This window comes from Phaethon aethereus (assembly GCF_964289735.1).
Source record: "Phaethon aethereus genome assembly, chromosome: 1".
NCBI lineage: Eukaryota > Metazoa > Chordata > Aves > Phaethontiformes > Phaethontidae > Phaethon > Phaethon aethereus.
The window spans coordinates 88,059,947-88,081,186 of record NC_138575.1 but is presented as its reverse complement, the minus strand read 5'-3'; the positions used below and the strand labels follow the sequence as shown (position 1 = coordinate 88,081,186).

The 21,240-nt window shown below is 52.9% G+C and overlaps 2 protein-coding genes across 2 annotated transcripts; one reads left to right on the top strand and one right to left on the bottom strand.

Annotated features, from left to right (window-relative positions):
• Positions 1-327: 327 nt before the first annotated feature.
• Positions 328-1,953, bottom strand: PIANP (PILR alpha associated neural protein; the record flags this gene model as incomplete). Its single annotated transcript, XM_082006809.1, has 5 exons — positions 328-349; positions 503-730; positions 985-1,066; positions 1,228-1,793; positions 1,937-1,953. The coding sequence occupies 5 exons, from the start codon at positions 1,951-1,953 to the stop codon at positions 328-330; spliced, it is 915 nt and encodes a 304-aa protein (XP_081862935.1).
• Positions 1,954-17,508: 15,555 nt separating this feature from the next.
• On the top strand, positions 17,509-20,265 carry COPS7A (COP9 signalosome subunit 7A; the record flags this gene model as incomplete). The annotated part of the gene is made up of 7 exons (XM_082000500.1): positions 17,509-17,670; positions 17,798-17,873; positions 18,450-18,538; positions 18,614-18,816; positions 19,291-19,396; positions 19,740-19,891; positions 20,226-20,265. 7 exons carry the CDS (start codon positions 17,509-17,511, stop codon positions 20,263-20,265), a joined length of 828 nt encoding a protein of 275 aa, XP_081856626.1.
• Positions 20,266-21,240: the final 975 nt, after the last annotated feature.

Here is a 21,240-nt window from a genome sequence, read left to right as displayed (position 1 = left end):
AAGTGTGTGTGTGTCTATGTGTGTGCTAGGAGAGGGGCTGGGGAGGCCAAGATTTCACACCACCAGCAGCTACCTTCCCTCTCACCACCCCGCTTTCTCATCACTCTGTCCTGTGCGAACGGGGGAGGTCCCCAACCTTCCCCCAGTGGGAGGCTAAGGAGGTCCAGCTTGTCCATTTGCCCAGGCATGTCCTGGTTAATAATGGTGGTGGCGGGCCGTGGCACAAGGAGGTGTTTTTTTTCCTGGGGTAGCAGAGGCGGCGGGAGTCTGCGCTCGCCAGCTGTGACAGGAGGGTGGGGGGAGCCCGCTCTGCTTCTCCCATGAGCATCACAGGTTCACCAGTGGGATTCTGGGGGGAAAAGGGAATCGGAAATTAATTAGCGACGGGCACTTACGCTGCCCCACCGCCCCTGCTAACCAACAGGTGCCTTTGCCCCGCCTCAGCCCGCCTGTCCCCCTGTCCTCTGCCACTCCCTCCTGCCCCAGCTCACCGGCCACTCACCGGTTGAGCTGGAAGGCTGTGATCTTCCCGTGGCCCCCCAGTTTCTCCACACCCTCCTGGCCTTGCCTGGACTCCTCTGCCTCAGGAGTGGGAGCCAGGGAGTCACTGTAGGGCCCCAGGATGCTGACGGTGGTGGGGGAGAGGTCTGTGAGGGGCTGCTGGCTCTCCTGCTGCCTCCCACCGCTCTGCTGCCCCGAGTGACGCCGGCGTTTCTGATTACGGTCCCAGCTTTGGAGAGAGACAAGGGGTGAGGTAAAGAGTGCCCCCTCAGACATGACCCACCCCTCAATGACGGGTGTCCATGGGACCCTACTACACCCAGCACTGAGAGCCCAACATGGCCACGTGCCAAACCTCCCGTGGGCTTCCACCACCAGATCTGCATCCTTGGGACAAACGAGTTCCAAGCCCACAGTCCTCCTGCCCACCCATCTGCAGATACTGGCGTGGTGACAGCCTACATTGGCCCAAACGCCACTCACCAGAACTTGAATATGATCCCGGTGGCGACCAGGACTATGATGATGGAGATGGTGATGGTGACATATAGCTGGGGGTCCACACCTGCAAGACAGAGGAGGAGAGGGGGGTGTGATGGCCACCCCCACTGGTCCCTGAAGAGCAGCAGTGCAAGGGGAGGTTCCTGCTGGGGCCCTCGTGAAATTTGCAGGAGGAGCTGCTCCTGTGGGGATGGAGGCGGTGAAAGAAGCAAAGGGCAGATTTACCTTCCCCTCTTGGCCCAAACAAGAAGGGCCGCAGGGTGGCCGGGGTCTCGCGCAGGTTGAGCCCCGCGTTGTGCAGAAGCGAGTGGGAGTTGGGCTGCGCCGTTGCCATCCCGTGTGGTGAGACAAAGGTGTATCCCAGCGGTGGGAAGCCTGGGTTGGCTGAGTTGGTGTCCCCTCCGTCTTCATCCGACACGGTGGGGCCCCACACGATGGCCCAGGGGTACTGGGAGGAGGGCATGCCATCTTCAAATCCGGAGGGGGTGGCGGGGCGGGCCCCTGCCACCTGGCGCCTCAGCCGCATGACGTGCCGCAGCTCTCCCCCCCGGGGGGACAGAGCCCGCTGGCGCGGCAGGGTGAAGCGGGGATCCCTCTCTGGCAGCGAGGTCCTGTCCCAGATGCAAATGGGCCGTGGGGCCGAGGGGCTCCGACGGGCACAAAGAGGCCGAGCGGTTGTCAGGCCCCGAGAGCGAAGAGACCAGACGCCCGGAGGAGGGACGGCCGAGACCAGGAGGAGGAGATGCCAAAGCTGCAGGGAGTGGACGCAGGAGAGGAGTGGAGGCATCCTGCTGCAGGGTGTAAGGAGGAAGAAGAGAGACTTATCTGAAATGTCCCTCCTGCCGAAAGACTCAGAGCAGCCGGGAGCAGCCTGCCGCCCACGCTCCCGTCGTCTTCCCGTGTTGCTGGCGAACGTGGGAAGCTGTGAACCTACCAGGCACTGGGCTCCATCGCAGATGCAACAGCGTCTTTGCTCAGCGAGGATCCTGTCTCATCTTCACTGGGAAGCAAAAGGGAGAGGTGTCAGTGTCCCCTCGCCCAGCGGAGGCAGTGCGTGCCACCACGGGCGAGCTCCGGGCCCCGGGTGCGCAGGGCAATGCAGCACCCACACACCCGCTCCTGTTCTCGTGCCCCCCATGCCCACACGCGGTCCTACACAGAGGGGCATCGTCCCCTCGAACCCAGCCCCACGCAGGAACACATGCCTTAGCATATGCACGCAAAAGCAAGGAGCAGTCTCTGGAGCACACGTGCAGAGGCACATGTGCAGCTTCCCTGGGGACCCTCCTGTCTGAGGGCCGAGAGGGGGATTCAGCATCTTGTTTGCTTATCGCTAGTACAAGTTGGAATCTTAATTCCTGTGTTTATTTATAGTGTAGAGCATGTAATCCATTTATTAAAAAAGAGCCTCTTCATTGTGTGCCAGAGTGAGGGAGCAAAAGGGGAGGCACGAGAGTGATAAACCAAGAAGACTGAGAAAGAGAGAGTGAATCAGCGAGAAAAGTCCAGCCTTACTAAAGAATTTAAGAGCAAAAATATGCCGATCAAATATTTAGTATTTACTTTCCTCTTAGCTAATATGGAATTACCTTCCCACACTCCTTGTCCTAGTGTCCTCTGTGCTGTCCCATCCCTCTCTCCCCTGTTCCTCCCCTTTCTCTCCCACCTCCAACGGAGGAGCAGCACTAGGCAGCAGCAGTAACAGGGGGTAAAGGACTGGTCCTCCCGCCGGGATTTCTGCACCACCCACACGCCACCCTCTGGCATCAGTCCAGCGGTAGCACGGCTGCCCTTCGTCCCAACTTCCCCTTCCCTTGGCTGGGCACAGCCCAGCGCTGGCCTTTCCCTAGTGAGCTGTTATGTGCCTGAGCCGGGATCCTCTCCGCAACAAAGACAGCATGCAACACACACACACACAAAAACTATTCAAGATATTCAGCTCGCTCCTTCATTGTGAAGGAGAAAGCATGAATGCCAACAGCCCACTGTCATGCCCTTCTGTGGCTGCCGGAATGGAGGAATGAAGGTGCTTGGTGGAGGGAGTCAACGCAGAGGCCAGATGCCCTGTGGTTCCAGCCCGAGCCAGTTGTGTTGCACCTCCTGGCTCCCAAAGGGTTACTGCCATCCCCTCCTGCTCAGGTCATGCCCTGAACTAAAACTACGAGGGAAGAGGCCGGTACTTGCTGTGGTGAGGGACTAGCACTCTATGATGAACACCTGAGGAGAGGGGCTGGGAGGAAGGGCACCCAAGAGTGAGCAGCTGTCTAGCTCCTGCTGCATTAACTGGGGATATTTTTAGTTTTCTTCTGCTAAATATTTAAACAAAGTTCACAGAAAAAAAAAGGAATTGTCGGCTAATGTGCCCTGCCCCTTCCCTCTGGAGCAAGATCAGTCTCTGGAGGGATCCTGAGATGAAGATGAGGAGAAAAGAGCAGCTATTCTCAGCATTTCTTTGTATTTTGCTCCTGAACCTCTAAGCCTTGGAGGGGACTCAGTATTAAAATGCAGCTCTGCAGAGAGGCAGCAGAACGGAGCAAGTTTCTTCCGAAGCCAGAGGCTGGCGAGATCTTGGCCATCTGGATTATGATCACAATGCCGTGGAAGATCACGTCTGGCAACACAGATCTGTGAAAGAATTTCATTTGGACTTTGGAAAGGGAGGGGATTCCAAGCATCGGGGACCTCCTCGTGTGAGTCCCCGGGGGGGGCACACAAGCCACATGAGTGGTTTCAAGGTGGCCTGGAGTGCCTAGGGCCATGCCTGGGACTCATCACGGGACAGTAGTTCCCTGGGCTGAAGAGCCTGCTCTGCTTGTGGCACGGCATTCTCAATTACAGCTCTGGTCTTCAGGGTCCAGGAGATGTGGATCTGGACAATGCCACCCCAGGAGTGGAGATCCTCTCCAGGTGCAGGTAGACCTCAGTGCCAGTCCCATGGGGCAGTGTGGTACGTTAGGGGTGCACGTGTAACCACTATCACTCCTCCTAACATAGATGGCTCTACCAGCAAAACATGCCTGGGCGTAGGTGCACAGTCTGCTGGGTCACCCATCTCATTGCACTCTTGTCGTTTGTTGGGATGTCTTATAATGGAGACCTCTCTGTACTTCTTGGCTGAGATCGTGAGCTCCAGCAACAGCACCCAGTTCATGGATTCCCAGGGTCTAAAGCCTGGGAATAAGAAACCCTACAGAGCCAAATCCTGAACTGCTTTCACACCTGGTGGTCTGAATTTCAGCTCTACAGAGCAGGTAATGGCTGTAACTGGAGCTGAGGGGAAGGAGCGAGCCTCAGGACTGGCCTCCTCATGTACACATAATACTGTGGAAGTGACAGCCTGGACATCGGGTGTAAGCATCAGGTCTGACAACTCAGACCTGAGATACTGCTGTGCACAGGTCCTGCTGCCAATGGTGAAGAGCAGGTGACTCACGGTGCCCCTATCCCAAGGGTGGCTTCAGGTGACTGTAGGAATGAGGCAATGTCAGTGGGTCTCAGTCAATACATTCTGGTTTGCAAATCATATCATGGCGGGAGACGGAGAGTGTGTCCTCCACTAGCACACCAAGGTGTGGTTGTGGAGGAGCTGGGAGAAGCACAGAGGTGTCTCCCATAGCATTAATGCCATGAGAGCAAAGGAAGGTGTTAGGTGGAAATGCCAGCCAGAGAGGGCTGGAGTACACTGTGCATGGAGCGCTCATGTGCAAAACAGAACATGGATGTCCCTGTGGCTTACTGACAAAGCAGCAGACAAAGCGCATCTGGGACACTCTGCAGTTAGCCACCAGCAGTGGGGATTATGTCCTGGGCACAGACCCTGCTGCAATGGAGGGCAAGTGTAACAAATGCCCTTCATTCAGCCCTGCATGCAGCTCCCGGTGCGGATGCTGAACAAACTGGTAGATCTTCAGAGGGGAGGAGGGGACACCAATGGATGTATAAATCCCAGTGTCCACACAACTTACACCATTCAAGAGACCTTTCTGTTTCAGAGCAGAGAGACTGTATTTCTGCACCAGTACCACATGGCCTGGCTCTTGCTTTCAGATCTTTTTCACAGGTCTAATTGTGATAAAAATGGACAGGGCTACTCCCAGGGTCCAAAGATGAACCTGTGTATTTTCACTCTAGGTACGGAGCCTTCATCACAGTGTTCCAGTCCCATGATGCACAGATGACAGAGTGTGAATGACAAAGCTGTTTCCCCAGGGCACTTCATTGAGTGCAGTTTGTGAATCTTGGTCCTTGAAAGCCGTGAGTAAGTACTACACTGCTCTTTGCTACTGACCCCACTGCTGGTCCAGACCAGAGATCCCTGGGGCTGATCTATTAGGAGCTGCTCTCATTGCATTTGCAGGATAGAAGCTCAAATCCTGCTGCTGTTCCCCAATATCAGAGACCCACCTGTGCTTCCTCCCTCTTTGTAAGTGTCCCACAGCACAGATCCACCGCTGCTGGGACATGAGAGAGCAGATCTCGGTAGCCATGCCCCAAAGCATGTATCCCAGTTCACCAATGGGGCTGAGAATTTACATTCTAACTAATGGCTAGGAGTGCCTGCTTGCACTCCTGCTCTGAGCAGGGAGCACAGACTAAACCCTGAATGTAACACCCTGAGCTCCAGAGTTCAGATGCTACCACACCCTGGGGAAGCCCTAGGATTCACTGCCAATAACTCCTTCTCTGTGTCCAGGATTCTTGTATACTGTGGTCCCAAAGGTAAATGCTATCCAAGTATAAAAGCTGTCACAGGAATAAAAGAGCCGAGGTGGCAGCTGTGTACAGGTAATACCCGCGCCGTAGCTGCCTTGCATCAAATGCTATCTGTAACCTTCTGCTACAAAATGCTGAATTTTAACAAATTCAAATGAGCAACAATACTATTAATAAAGAGGGTCACACACTAGCACAATTCACCTAGGCAGGTGGTGTATTCCCTACTGCCTGGAGCCTTCGCATGGCCGTATTTCTGAAAGAGACGCTACAGTTCAATCAGAAGTTATGGGCTTGACGCAGGAAATGAAACTGGTGAAATTCTCTGGCCTGTGCTCTGCTGTAGGTCAGACTTGATGATCAAAATGGTCCCTCTGGCCTTAAAATCTGAGAATCTCACAGATATCTCGATGCCTAGCCGAGATCAGCTCTGACTGAAGAGCAATTGGATGAAGCCGAGCACACACAAGCCGTGTTAGTGAGAAGCGGGTAGAGGCTCCTTCCATCCGGGGCTGGGAAAAGAGTTGTACCCGATTCTGTCTGGCTCGGCTGGCAGATGATGATCTATCTGTATTTTTGTAACATCTCGAGCTTGACTGCTGTGATACTGTGCCTCTAGGAATGAAGCCGTCTGCTCTCAGAAAGCTCCAGCTAGTTCAGAATGCAGCAGTCTGTTTGCTCGGCGACTCAAGCTGCCGGGAATGCATCACCGTGCCCCTCTGCACCCCACATCGCCTCGCCTTTGAGCACAGAGTCCACTTCAAGGTCTCCAAGCCAGCATTCAAAGCCCAGCATGGGACAGGCCCCAGTGACCTAAGCAATCAATCACCTCTCCTTATGCAGCGATGACCTCACATGATGGATATACTCCACTGGAACAATGAAATTTCCAACCAGTTTGGGGAGAGGGGGAAGGGATGGAAGAAGGGGAAAGAGGCTCATGACCCCGAGGAACAGAACATTCACAGGAGCTGGGCCAAGGTTATGAAACTTACTGCCAGCTGAAATAACGCTCGCCATTAGCAACCCCGCAGCACCGAGAGCTTCATGCAAATCCTTTCTTCGCCCAGCTCCCCCACGGCAACGATCCCACTTGAAATAGTGATAAAAAATCAAAACAAACCTGAGGAGGATCCAGCTCTCCTTGCAGAGAAAGAACACTAGGTTGGCTGTCATTTTTTAACTCCCAGCCAGCATTAAGGGCTACGGTGACAGCTACCAATACAAGACTCTGATCTGGGACCGTGGAACCTAGCAGCTATCTCCAAGCATCGAGCAGAGCGAGTTTAGGCACTGGCAGTGAGACCCACACACACGCTGCCTGGCGCTCCAGGCACCCCACGCCTATATTTTTGTCAGTGGCCATGAACATCCCAGAGTTCATGGTCCAAGAGGCAGAGATGCAGTCATTACTGGTTTGGTAGCAGAAAGCATGAACCCTGGTGCTGATGAAAAAGGGTTATATATATACGTCCTGCTGTATTAGGCTGGGTGGCAACGGGGAAAGGGAGGAATCCCAGAGCAGCTGCCCCAGGGAGGTAATTCTGCTGCACTCGGAGGAGTTTCAGCAGCTGGGAGCATGCATCCGAATGCTGGTACCCTGGAGTGGGAGATGCCAAGCCCACCTGGGGAAGGAGTTCCCGCTGTGCATGGGGTTAGGGGTGACAGCTTGCAGAGCAGGCTGAATTTGGGGGCTGGCAGTCTGAATGCAGTGACTCACATCAGGCTGCTCTACCTGATGTCTGAGGCTGAGAAGGTCGGTGGCAGCGCCCAGGAGAATCTGGCAGGACCGCGGCGGAGCTGACACTGCTCACCCTGTGTCAGTGCAGGTCCTGCAGCGTTCGGTGACTGCCGGTGGGAACACCTGTGCCAGGGTACCAGTGCGAGCACTTAATGGGCTGGGTATGGAAATCCTGGGCTGGGTATGGAAATCCTAGGCTGGGGCAGAATCTGGGGCTGGAAGGGTGGTGGTGCATTCGGACATTTCGGTAGCTAGGGAATGGACGTGTAAAGCCCATCAATGGTCCTCTGAGCTTAAGTCTCCCTGCATTTGGGAACTGTGAGTGTGGCCCCATTCCAAGCAGCACTCTAGGATGCCGGTCCCCTGCCATCTAGTGCCTGCCTGCAATACATGTCATGAGTCTGCCAATCTTCTGCCTCCCAGTTTCCTACTGTTCCCGGGCATCTAAGTGCTTCAGGTGCCGAGTCTCCACATCTCGGAGATTTGCTCTCTTGCATGGTGCACCTTTGGACAGGCCAGAGGAGCAACTGACCCCTCCGTTTCCTTTCTCCAGCTGCGCCAATTTGGCTGAAGTCGCCTTGCTCAGCACAGGCTCCAGTGCTCCAGCACAACAGGTCTGTGATGGAGCCCAGAGCTGGAGGGCAAGAGGTAGCGATGCCTCGGCTGTGCCCCCTCCCTCCCAGCCCCTCGGGCATCCCCTGCCCCACACTGAAAGAGGAGAGGAAGGAGCAGGGGGAAAGGAAACAGCCAGCTAGAAGGAGACAGAGCACCTAGATGGGGAAGAGGGGAAAGAAAAAGGGGGAGAAAGGACACAGGGAAGGAGACGGAGAAAGATGACTTGGAGACGGGCACGCATCCCTCCCGGCTCCTCGCCCCTGCAGCCCCATCCCCACCCCGTCCCCCAGGCCCGGGCTGAGAGGATGAACTTACCTTGCAGGGGGACGAGTGGGGTGCAGCCGGGGCGGCGGAGCAGGGGGCTGGGGGAGCACAGCTGCTGCTGCTGCCGGTGCCTCTCATGGCCAGGACGAAGGAAGGAGAGGAGGAGGAGGAGGAGGAGGAAGGTTTGATGAGGCTGAGCCCTGGCTGAGGGAGAGGGAGCGAGAGATGCCTTGAAATAAACAGCTGCTGAGGACTGGTCCAGCCCCTCTTTCTCTCCCTCCGTCTCCGTCTCTCTCGCTCGCTGCCTCCCATTAACCCCATGGCTGCTGGCGCGGGCGCGTCCGGCACCGTTCCCCCCGCTGCAGCCCGAGGGGCGCCGGGGGAGCCGGCGGGGGGCAACGCGTCCCCCCGGCCCGGGAGCCCCCTGCCCCGGTGCGGAGGCTCCTCCCGCTCCCTGCCCGCAGCCCGGCGCCCGCCGCCGCCGCCGGACCTGCCCCCCGCCGCCTCCCCGCCGCCGCCGCCGCCCCGCCGCCGCTGCCCGCCCGGCTCCGCTCCGCTCGGCCCCGCTCCCCAGTCTCGTCGGTTATTTCGGGATCTTCACAGGAAGCGATTAGGTTGCCATGGAGAGAGGTGTCTCCAAGGGACCCGTCGCTCCAGCTCGCTCCGGCGAATGCCACCCCCGGACAGGTCCGTCCTTGGGGGCGGAGGCCCCCCGAGATCCCCCTCCCCTGGGCCGCCCCCCGGGCTCACCCCCGCCACCCCCCGCCTCTCCGCCCCGCAGCAGTCCCCTCGGGGAGATGCCGCCCCACGGCCGCCCCTCGCCGCCGCGCCGGTCCCGCCCCCCGTCCCCGCATCCTCGCACCCATCATCCCCGAACCCCCCTGCGCGTCGCAGTACCGGGGGGGCGGCAGGCGGGTGCCCCAGCGGGGCGCAGCCCGGGCGGACGGGCGGCGGGGTCCGGTTGAGCCTCACGGGCAGAGCCGAGCCGCCCACGCGTGGGCCGAGGGGAACACACGGGTGCTTGTGGAAGCAATGGGAGCGGGTCTGTCCAAGGTGGGTTTCCCCGTTGAGGGATCACCCAGGTCGTCTGAACGTGTCCCCAGGCGTGTTTCTGCCGGGGATCGATGGGATGCATCTGGAAATGGTAAGGATGTGACAGAGAAATTAAAGAAAGAAGCTGATGTGCCTTTGAGGGGCCGGATGTTTTACAGGGAAAATCTCCCTCCACCATCAAGTACCAAACAGAAACCACAGTCCAAATCAGAAGGGAGCAGCTGAGCAACCAACGGGCAAAAGAAGAAAGTCAATGACAGAAAGACAGTTTCCACTCCAGGGTCTGAAATATGAGGAAGCAAGAAAGTAATTTCCTCAGATCCTCAGAAACAATCAAACTTTTCATCATAGAGCAATGAGGAAAGACTGTGACTGACCCTGGGAAAAAAAACCACAATGAAATCGTAGAGACAGCGCAGAGCTGTAAAGCAACTGCCACTGCATCGGGAATGGACACAGATGACAAATGGACACACAGCACCACACCTGAGCATGGTAGGATGCCTGGAACAGGTCATGCCAACTTTGGACAGACACCTGAGGGGGCTGAGTCCGTTGTTCTTCGTCAGGCCTCCTGTGAGGTCCCACGCTAATGAACCAGGCTGATTCAAGCTTTCCCGTGTTGGGACGTTTGAGTCTTGCATGTGTTTTTGTGAGCATGTTTGGGAGAGTCAACAGGTTTTTCACGTATTTGGGAGTAAGGTCTCTGTGTGTTTGGATGTGTGGGCATGGGGATGCAGTTGTATTAAGGCTTATGGTCACTGGGGGGTTGAGGTGTGGGAGGACGGCGCTGCTGAGGGAGATGTCACAGCCTGCGTTTTTATGAGACACAGTGCCATTGTGTGTCAACAGGCGTGCACATATCTGAGCCTCCCGGCTTTTGTTCTCCTCATATACATGGGACTTTATGTCAGAGATTATCCAGGCTTCCGTCACATTCTCCAGCCTTTTCATCCCCAGGCACCCTAACACACTGGTACTTGTACCAATGATCTGTGCAAAGCTCGCTCAGCGAGCCCTCACACACTCATCCCAAGAACCTACCTGTACAGACATGGCCGGGGACATGGCAGTGCAGCACGAGCAGGCATTCAGCTTGTCTTGTTCTCTGCGCTTCTCCTCCTGCCTTCTCACCTCGGGATAGCGGAGGGTAGAAAGCTCTGGAAGGGGCTACATCAGCCACATGGGCTCTTTCTGACCTTTTCAAATCCTGATGAATGTGTTTAGTATAATTGGGAAGCACAAAACAGACGAGAAATTTCAACTGGGGAAAGGTCAGTTAAAGGGCAAAAATCCAAATGACGCAAACACTGAAAATTACCCTGAAGAGCAAAACTACAGAAGGAATCAAAAGGAGCCAGAGATATGAGAGAGAACAAGGAAGAGGACGTTGTAGGGACCAAGGAAACCCCAGGAGATCTGGAGGGGGAGTCAGGAAAACCATCAAGGTGATGGGAACAGCAAGTGCAAGGGCTGATGTCACTCTTACATCATCTCACATGATATAGATGGAATAGCTTGTTTGGTTTGGAGCACAGGTTTAGACAAGCAGGGTGGCAACTGGAGGTACTCTGGATGGGGTGGGCTCAAAGGAAAGCTAACATAAAATTATAGGGAAATGTGAGGGGAGAGATGGAATCAGGTGGGCTGGTGGAGGAGCAGTCGAGAGCTGTGGAAAGAGGATATGAGAGTGATGCTAAGTATAACTTATACTGATGTAATAACATTCAGGATTACTCTGAAGGTGTTAAAGTGAGGGTGATCTGGTGATAGAAAGAAGATGGAAATGTAAAAATTATCTCTGGCCAGGATTTGGACCAGGATCAGTGTATGTCCTGTGAGGACAATACAGTACCTCCCTGCCCGGCCGTAGCCGGGAAGGATATGAGGCTGTTATTTCTGTCTGGCAGAGTCACTTTTAAATCACCACATACAAATCATTTACATCCAAGAGTCCTGAGGCCAAGTGGACCACTGCTGCTGGTTTTAGTATTGTTTCCTAAGGGCAGAGAGATCCATGTGGTTGCCCTGCTACCTGAAGAACTTTGTCTGCCCGTCCGTCTCTGCCATAGGTTTGACAAAAGAACCAGAGTCTGAAAGGTAAAAAAGCTCCAGTAAGTTGTTTGAAAACTGGCAGCCTGACAGAGCAGAGAGAAACTATCAGTGCCTGTGCTGGAAGAGAGCCCACAGCCATGCTGCTGGGCAAAACCCCACAGGTCAGAGCAGTCCAGCCAGCAGGCCAAAAGAATTAAGTCAAAAATACCGGGAAAGCTGTTTGTGTGTTAGAGAGTGGTGGAGGAAGAGCCTGGCAACATAAACTATAGACCAAGGGGAAAGGACTCACAGATGTGGCAGACTGTGGAAAGGATGTCATCAAGATACCCCAGTTGAAGGTATGGTAGTGGGAAGTATAGAATATATAGGAAACAAGTCTGTAGAGAACCCAGTTTCCTCAGCCCCGTTGCTCACCAAACAACTGGTTAATAAGCTCTGGAATATCAGAGACATCCCAGAAGACTGGAAGAGAGCTGTGCCCTGCCAATATTTGTAAAGAGCAAACAGAAGACTTGAAAGTTTCTAAGCAAAGCAACAAAGAGCTGATATGAGATTCTCCAGTTAACGCCAATCAGACTGATTTGGATGAAACCGATCTTGCTGCATCAAATTGTTTTGTTCTTGTCAGTCTTTGATGTGACTACAGGTTTCTTTGGAAAAGGTGATGGCTTAGATCTATCCAGGCTTCTGGAAGCATTAATATCCCAAAGCATGCTGATGAGAAAAAAATAGCATTATGCAATATTAACAGAGCAGGAGGTTAAGTGAGCTGGTTAACGCCATTTAACAACCTGCAAACACAAAGGAGGTCAACCCTGGAAGCCCACCATTGAGTGGCAGTGTTTCTTACATGGATGCCCAGGAACGAGTTCCCATTGTAAATTTAAAAAACATTTTACTCCCCCCAGTAAAATGACTCACCATTTTACTCTGTGCTTGGTAAGCAGATATAGTTCATTCTGACACAATTTACTGAGGACACAAATATTGTTAGAGTATTAAAAATAATGAGGATAGGACCAGCATAGAATGACCTACCACACTCAGTAAGGTGGTCACTCTCATAAAACTTATTATAAGATAGTCGAGAGCAAATTGTACAGCCATGAACATGAAAAAATGCCTGTAACTACAGAGAACAGCTTCCTGCCCTGAAAAAACATGATCTGAAAACGATCTAGGCATCATAACAGGCAGAAAACACAACACAAGGCCAGTGGGCCAGGCTGCAGCAATGGATCTGACGTGATCCCTGGCCATGCAAAGACAGAAATAAGGAAGAGAAGTGAGGAGATGATTAAACCTCTCTCTGTGTCTGGCTAAGTCCCATGCTGGAAAACTGTACCCTGGTTCATGCTCCATATTTTAAAAGCAACTTTGAATCAAAGGTGATCCAAAGGCTGAAGATCTCAGTAATTTACAGAGGTCAACCTGTTTAATGTATGAAAAAGCAAAACGAGACATGACTTGCTTGCAGGAGTATCACTTCCTTCCTGGGGAAAAGTCTACCAGGTATTCTGGCAGAGAATAACAGGAGCCAGTCACTGGAGAGTGATTAATCACAGAAACAGACTACCAAGTGAAGTGAAAGATCCTCTCTCTTCTGGAGTCTTTGAATCACGACCGGAGGCCTGTCTGGAAGACAGTCCCTGGTCTGCAAAATCCTGAGGGCTGTGAGAACAGATCGGAGGAAGAGTTACCAGGAAGTTATCCACTTTTTAAACTCCTCTGTAAGCAGCTGACATTGGGCTGCCTTGAGGTGTAACTAGGTACCGGTCTTATGACCCTGTGTGCATTAGCCCAGTACAAGTTATAGAGTTAGAAGCCTTCTGGATCATCTTGGTATCCAAGCAATTCACCCCAGCCTCTTTTGTCCTTCCAGTGTTTCTGTCCTGGAGTCAGTGTTACAGTTGTGAAAAACTGTCTCAGAAGATGTGATCCTAGCTATGTTTGGAGAAGGACTGGGGAAAAAATATCATCAATGTTTTGACAAGTTATTTGGATTCTGCGGTGATGAAGAGAGAAACAGCCTAGAATGAGACAGTACAGCTCTACAGGCTTTAAAGTGGGACACTGAGCACATAGGAAAGAAAGTGGATCTACAGCACGAAGAAAATGGAGGTTTCTTTCTGGAACGATCAGAGTGAGATCAGAAGAGAGGAATGATGCTAGGGGTGGTTACAGCAAGGATTAGAAATCCCAAAATCCCAAACATTCAGAAATAACAATGCAGAACCTCCTTGTGTCACGAGATTTGTCTTAAAATTATGAAATATTTTAAAGACTTGCTTTCATCTGCAGTCTTCGCCTCCTACTTTGGACTCTTTAGGTTACATGAAAGTCACATTTCACAGTTTCCCTGTGACCGTAAAGATAGGCATTTGCTTTGTGAACAAAGTGAAAGCATGGGAGTTAATCTCAACTGGAATTTAAACTCAAAACCTGGCACCCTGATCTAGGGATGAAGCAAAGACTTTGCTAAGTTACAGGGATGTTACCATGCACTCTCACAGGTGTTTGCATATTTTAGGAAGATGATGACCACCTCATTTGGAGAGCTCAGGATGTGGTTCATTCAAAGGACTTTCTCATCTTTGCCCTTGGTTTAGCTCTATGCAGGACAAAGAAGGAGCAGACAAAAACGTGGGGACCCAGCACACAGGACATAGAACCTCGGGGTCGGAGTGGAGGAGGACAACGATCGCCTCATGTAGCTAGGATGCTCGGGCTGCCTGGCTTTATCTGACTAATAATGAAAGGCAGCAAGCATGTCAGAGAGTGTGAGAGAAACAGATCGATAGAGAGATAAAACTGAGACGGAAAGAGCTGGCGAGGGGGTGGGGAAGAGAGTAGTAAAACACTACAAATCAGCAGGGTTACATTTGACTCAGATTTGAATGCACTCTGCACTGGTGTAAGTGAACACAGAAGGTAAAGGTTATGGTGAATCAGACCTAAATACAGAAACAGAGAGCGAAAAGTAGGAAGGAGATGGTCCTCTTGTTAATACTGCCCTGTAATCTGCCTTCATAGCTCTGACCCAGCCTTACAAGCCCTGCTTCTCCTTTAATCCTGCTATATGGAGAAGCCCAGACCTCGCTAGCTCTGAGAATACAGATTGATAGCCTTTCCCCGTTGCCCTGGGCCACCATGATCCTCAGCCTTTCCTGAAGATTTGTCTGTTGGGTAAAATGTGTCTCAGTCACATTTTACCTGACTGAGTCCAGGAAATGCTTCTTACCACCTCGTTCATGGAGGACCTGGGGCAGGACAACTTCTGACAATGCCCTGAACCGGTGGGTTTGGGGCGCTTTTCTCGGAGAGGTGATTGATTATGCCCATGCATATGTACCAACAGAAGCTGACGAGAGAAGCCTCTTTGTTCAGCGCCAGATTTCTGAGGCAAATGAGACTGAGACATCCCAAAGGTAAGGGGGTGTCAGAGCATGTAAATGAAAATGTGCTCTGCCAGAACAGAGCTGATTGTCTGGGTACATTCCCCTGCTTAGGGCACCTGCTTGCCTCCCTGGCCCAGGCACTCCAAGCCGTTTTGCTCCTTCTGCCTGGAATTAGTTTTGAGTGACTTCCACCTGATTCTAGTGGCATGACAATTAATGTTAGAAGCTCAGTTTTCCATGCTGACCATCGCTGTCTACACTGCTCCCTTCTTCTGTCAGTAGTCTCAGCGTGGAGACCAAGGTTTGAAGGAGCCTCAGGGACTGAAAGGACCCTGAGAAGGGGTAGGGACAGTACATATGGCTGTTCAAATAAGCTTGGAGCAACCTCTCACTGGGAGACACAATGACCTAACTCCCCAAGGCAGTCATGGGTTGTATTTTCTAGCACTATAATTGTGTTTGGAGCCATACAGTACCCTAAAGGAGCCTTCTCCACAACTCAGCCACAGCAGCTGCGTGAGAAGAACTAGAGTCAAAGCAAGGGATGAGAAAGGAGTTGTTGATACTGGCAAGTAAAACCTTCACAAACTTAGACTTCACCCAGATGAAGATTTCAAGATGTTATGCTTATTTCAAGATGTTACGCTTACAGAAGTCTGGCAAAGCACAAGTCAACTGCCTTTAATATGTGCTAAACTGATTGAACTGAAGACTGATTCTCTGGCTGGCAATCACGTGCTGGAGTGCGAACTGCCCCTGAGAACACTAAGATTTTAACATGCCAAAGCCATGTTGCCTACACAGACTAGATTGGGCTCTCATCAATTTGGTGCCTCCTTTACTTTCATGGAGAAACATCCTTGATTTCTAAAGCAGCCAGCCATGAGGAAGTTGGTGCCAGATTGGAAACTCTTGGCCAAACAGCTTAATACTGCGTATTGAAATGAGTGTTTGCTGACTGCACTCTTCCCGGTCCCCTTCACAATTCACCTCCACCTACCACATGATTTATACATGAGAAGAGCTATGAAAGTGTTTTTTAAAAAAAAAACCTTTTTTTTCCTCACTTTTTAGTCCCACCATTGTAAAAACAGCTCTTTCACCTAGCATGGGGAAGCGTGCCCTCGGTGATGCCTCCTGATCATATTACACTAACGCATTTGCCCATGAAGAGATACTTAAATTATACCATAAACATTTCTATCCTTGTGGAGTGTTTAAACTATCTTTTTATGGCCATACCCTGTCTACATCAGGGATGCATTTCTTGACAAGTGCAACGGTTAATGATTCAGCAGATAGTAAAGCAATTTTTTTTTGTAAAAATGAATGCAATAGAGGAGGGGATGCATGCAGGGATTTAAGAAATGTACAGTTTAAACACATAAGGACAGAGCTCTGCAACGTAAGATTTTTTACATTTACATACCCCCAAAACACTGCCTAAAATAGTGAGATCTTAATGGTGTGAAAGTAGAGCAAAGATGAGAACGACATGTAGGCACACACGAGGTATTCTATACATTTCTTTTATTTCTGGTGTGGTGCTTGTGTAGTATACCATTGAAATATGAAAAATACTTTGCCGCATAGTAGCGTATCTGTTTTCTCCTCAGTTATTTCAACTTCAACACCGTACGGCTAAGGAGTTAAATACTCACCAAGATGTATGGGAAGACCCATGAATACGTGGATACTCATGTGGTATCCATGATTGTTAGGCCAGCTGCAGCTTGTTGGACACCTCGCTACAACTGGGCAGATCTGGGCAGTTTTGGACAGAAAACAGGTGGTGGGGAACAGTGAGTAGGTGCTGGCAGTGAGCAGGGCAGAGCATGAAAAAAGCCGTGGAAAACAGATGCGACGGACAGACAGCACCTGTGACCAGCATGGTCGGAGACAGTGACAGACCGGTGGCCAGCCGTCACCCTGGAGGGAGGCTGCACCCCAGGCGGCCCCTGCAGAGCGGCCGAGTCCCAGTCCACGCAGGCCCGGCTGCCGCTTGCAGCCCAGGGACCTGCACCCTGCCGGGGGCGGCTCCCTGGGCTGCGGCCCTGCGCGGGCTCTGTGGAAGGCGGGTACCACCGCCCCGAGGTCGTGCCCGGGGCGATGGCCACCCCTCCCGGAGCCAGCCCACCCCGGCCAGGCCTCTCCCGCCGCCTCACGCCAGACCAGGCCGCGCCCCGGGCGACGGGCTCCATGGAACTGTCCGGGCCGCAAGGGGTGGGGGCAGCAGCGGGCACCCAGCATGTGCCCATGCCCGCCACGCCTGCCGGGCCCTGCCCGGCCCCGGGGCCGGGACCGACGCGGGCGGCGCCCCCAGGGCGGCGCTCGGCTGCCGGGCAGGCGACGAGACGCCACTCCGGCCAGCGTTGCCCACCCCAACCAGCTGGGGGCGCCCTCGCGGCAGGCCCGCCCCGCCGCTCGGACCTGTGGCCGGCCAATGGGAAAGCGCCGGAGGCGGGCCGTGCCGCTGCCTCCCCAGTCGGAGGCGGGGAGCGTCAGCACCCGGAAGCGGCCGCTCTGCGACGGCGGTGTCATAGAGGAGTTCTGGCGGGGCGGGGTGGGGCTGAGCCGTCCGGCGGGTGGCGCCCGGCGGCGGGGCCGGGGCCTGCGTGAGGGCAAGCGCGGCGGGGCTCGAGCCCCGCGGGGGGCGGCGGCAGCGCCATGGCGGCCGAGGGGAAGGTGACGGGGCAGAGCCAGGAGCAGTTCCTGCTGCTGGCCAAGGCGGCTCGCGGCGCCGCCCTCGCCAGCCTCATCCACCAGGTGCTGGAGGCCCCGGGTATCTACGTCTTCGGGGAGCTGCTGGACATGCCCGCCGTCCGGGAGGTGAGACCGGCCTGGCCCGGCCCAGGCCCGGCCCGGCCCCCGCGGACGGCCCCGGGCGGCAGGCCCGCCGGGCCCTGGCCACGGCCCGGGCCGGCGGGTGACGGGGCCTGACCCTGTGTCCCCGCAGCTGGCCGACAGCGAGTTCTCTCCCGTCTTCCGCCTCCTGACCATCTTCGCCTACGGCACCTATGCGGACTACCTGGGTGAGGCCGGGTCCCGGGGCGGCGGCGCAGAACGCGGTTCAGGGGCCCTTTCCCCTCCCGCTGATGCTGGTCCCTCAGCCTGGAAAATGTGCCGGAGCCCCAAGCCGTTGTAGACTCTCACCCAAAGTGCCCCCCTTTGCAGCAAGAGCCGTGCCTCTGTCACTATGACCCGATAGATGCCTCTTGCAGTTTGGGCCCGAGATCATTGCAGTACCTGACAGTAATTAATACTACCCTTTGCCAGCTGGGTGGGGAATTTCCAAGAACATCTTGAGAAAGACGTTTTTGAGGGGTGATGGGAAAGACTTGGGTATCCACTGGGATGTGCAGACCTCCATAAATAAGGCATGGAAGAGCTAGAGAGGATGACTTGAGGCTGAAGGGAGGAAAGGCCGCTTGAAAAAGGTCTTTTGAGCTGAGGATTAATGGGGATGGCTTGGCAAGATGAAGCATCACTTGGGGGATTGGTGTGCAGAAGCTTTAAGAAGTGGGTATGGTGCAGATGCTTCTGTGCATGGCTGGGAAATGAAAAATAAGGCATAAATTTTTACACCCTGTTCTTTCCCCTGACAATAGCTGAAGCAGCAAACCTTCCTCCCTTGACAGAGGCTCAGAAGAACAAACTGAGGCACCTGTCTGTCGTCACTCTGGCTGCCAAGATCAAGGTAGTAGCCCTGTTCTTCCCCAAGTTTTCCTTGCACTGGGATTACCTCATGCTAGTTACCGCCATCTTTCCACAGTGCATCCCCTATTCAGTGCTGCTGGAGCAGTTACAGCTGAAGAACGTCCGGCAGCTGGAGGACCTCGTGATTGAGGCTGTGTATGCAGATGTGCTGCGAGGGAGCTTGGATCAGCGGAATCAGCGCCTGGAGGTGGATTACAGCATTGGGAGGGACATCCGGAGGGAGGAGCTAAGCACTATCACCCGCACATTGCAGGAGTGGTGAGGAGGAAGCCCCCAATACTAACATCTAAAAAAGATTGGAGGAGTGGCCAGTGGCTTCCCCAGATCTGTGTGTGTTGCTGGGGGGTAGCACTGTGAGGTGACCTGCTCGATCCCTTTTCCCATACTCCAGTGGAAAGTAATTTTCCAAAAATTATTTTCCAAGTTCCCCTGTTTATTCCTGAGGACTGATGAGACCGCAGCAACCTTTGCGGAGTCCTGGCTGCTGGCAGGAAGCTTTCTGAGTATATATTTGTAGTTCCTAACCTAGTGTCACCTTGTTATTTGTCCCCTTCCCAGGTAATAACGTCACCATGTTATTACATTGGACTCCTGCTTCTGTCTTTTCCCTGTGTGGTGTAGCTGTCACCTTCCGTTCAAAAGGACTTCTAGAGTTGAAAGCTGTAATCTTTCATGTTTCTTTTTATGCTGTGTAAATTACCTGGCCTGTTCAGTTCTACCTCTTTTCTCCAGGTGCCAGGGCTGCGAGGTTGTCTTGTCAGGCATTGAAGAACAGGTTAGCCGGGCCAACCAACACAAAGAGCAACAGCTGGCACTTAAGCAGCAGATAGAGAGCGAGGTGAGTGGTCCGAGGAGGGAGCAACCAGTGCTCCCCACTTTAAAATAACTAGAACCAGTACCCTGTGGTTGTTACAGTCTTTGCTCAAGGTGAGGCATTACCTTTTCCCTAGGCCAGACCCCTCAGGGGTTGTGCCTGAAGAAGAGTCCGAAATCAGCTTAACACTCCTCTACAGTGCAGGAGTCTGGACAGCTGTTAGTTCTTTTGTTTGACCTAAGCTTGCAGCTCCTAACTCCAGGGCTTGTGTTGAAAAAAGGGAGAAAAAAGAAAAGCCCACAAAAAAGCCAAAACCAAACTAAAAAACTTGGGAAATTCCTTGGTTCTTGCTTTTCTGCTGTTGCAGGTGGCAAACCTGAAGAAGACCATTAAAGTGACAACAGCAGCCGCTGCAGCAGCCACATCCCAAGACCCGGAACAGCACCTAACAGAGCTCAGGGAGCCAGCCCCTGGCACCAACCAGCGCCAGGCGAGCAAGAAAACTTCCAAAGCCAAAGGGTAAGGAGTGAGGCCAAATGACCAGAGCTCCTGTCTGTCTGTGTTCAGGAGGTGAACTGATGGGAGTCCTGTTTCAGAGCAGTGAGGTTACTGACTGCAGGGGTCTGCTGCCTGGACAGGGGATGGTCAGAGATGTAGTCGCAGCTGAGCTAATCTCCTGCTAACATGGGGGGAGATTTCTGCGGCTCTTGATTGAAGCAGAGTTCATAAGCCTTCCTTGTGTTCTTTTGTGAAGAACATCAGCCGCTTTTCTCTGTGTGGATTTGGAAAACGAAGTTGGGGATGAGCTGTAGTGTCCACTCTGAAATTTTACCTTTTTTTTCTTGCTCCACAGGCTCCGGGGCAGTGCGAAGATTTGGTCTAAATCAAACTAGTTGAATCTCCCTTCACAACTGGGAGGGTGAGAGGAAGAGATTTGGGGGATGGAGGGGTAGCAAGGGTCCTAAGTGTGATGCTTCTGAGCTCTTCTCCGAGGCCCATCTTGCCAACTAATTCTCCTGCATGTTTGTTCTCTTTCCTATCTTCTTTACCGGCTTTCCAGGCAATGCCTCCCTCCTTTTCATCACAGCATTTCACACTCTAAGCTTCCAATCGTATGCGTTTCCCCTACCCCTCAAGCCCCCATTGCCATGGCCGTGTGTTTCTCTCTTTCTCTTTCCCTGTCTTTTGACAGGTCAATTTAAAGAGCCATAAAACTGTGTCGGTCACCTTTGCACCCGCAGGGCATCACAGAAGCTTGTAAAGAGTGTGCTGGTGCTCAGCAGTCATTTTGGCTCTATGAGACCCCTGGGATACTTTGCTCCAGGATGCAGCTGCCATCTTTGATTGTTTAATCTTGGTTTTGCTAGGTGGGAGGGTAGTTTTTGAAGGGATTCTTTTAAAAAATATATAAATATATTATAAATATATATAAAACAATAAAAATATAGATCTATGGACATATCTATACAAACTTGTGCTGCTGTGGTGGTGTCTCTTTGTCTCGTATACTGATTCTGCATGTTCCAAAATAAGTCGTGATACTGAGAGCCTCTCTCCCATTTCTGGGTGGAATATACTCAAAATAGTCACTTCCTTTTCCAAAGGGCAGTGCCACAGTAGCTCAGTAGAGCTGGGATGAGAGTCCGTAAGGCAGGAATGAATCATAAATCTTTATTTAAAGAGTTTTTGGGTGATTGATCTGCATCGGGAACATTCAAAAGAGGTGCTTTTCAGGTAGTCTCAGAGGAAGGTGAAGAGACTGAGGAAAAAGGTCATATTTGTGTCTATACTACGTTGCCCCGTGATCCTGGACAAAACAGAAAGTCATGTGGGGACTTGTCTGACAGAGTTGAAGGTAATCGAGTCAA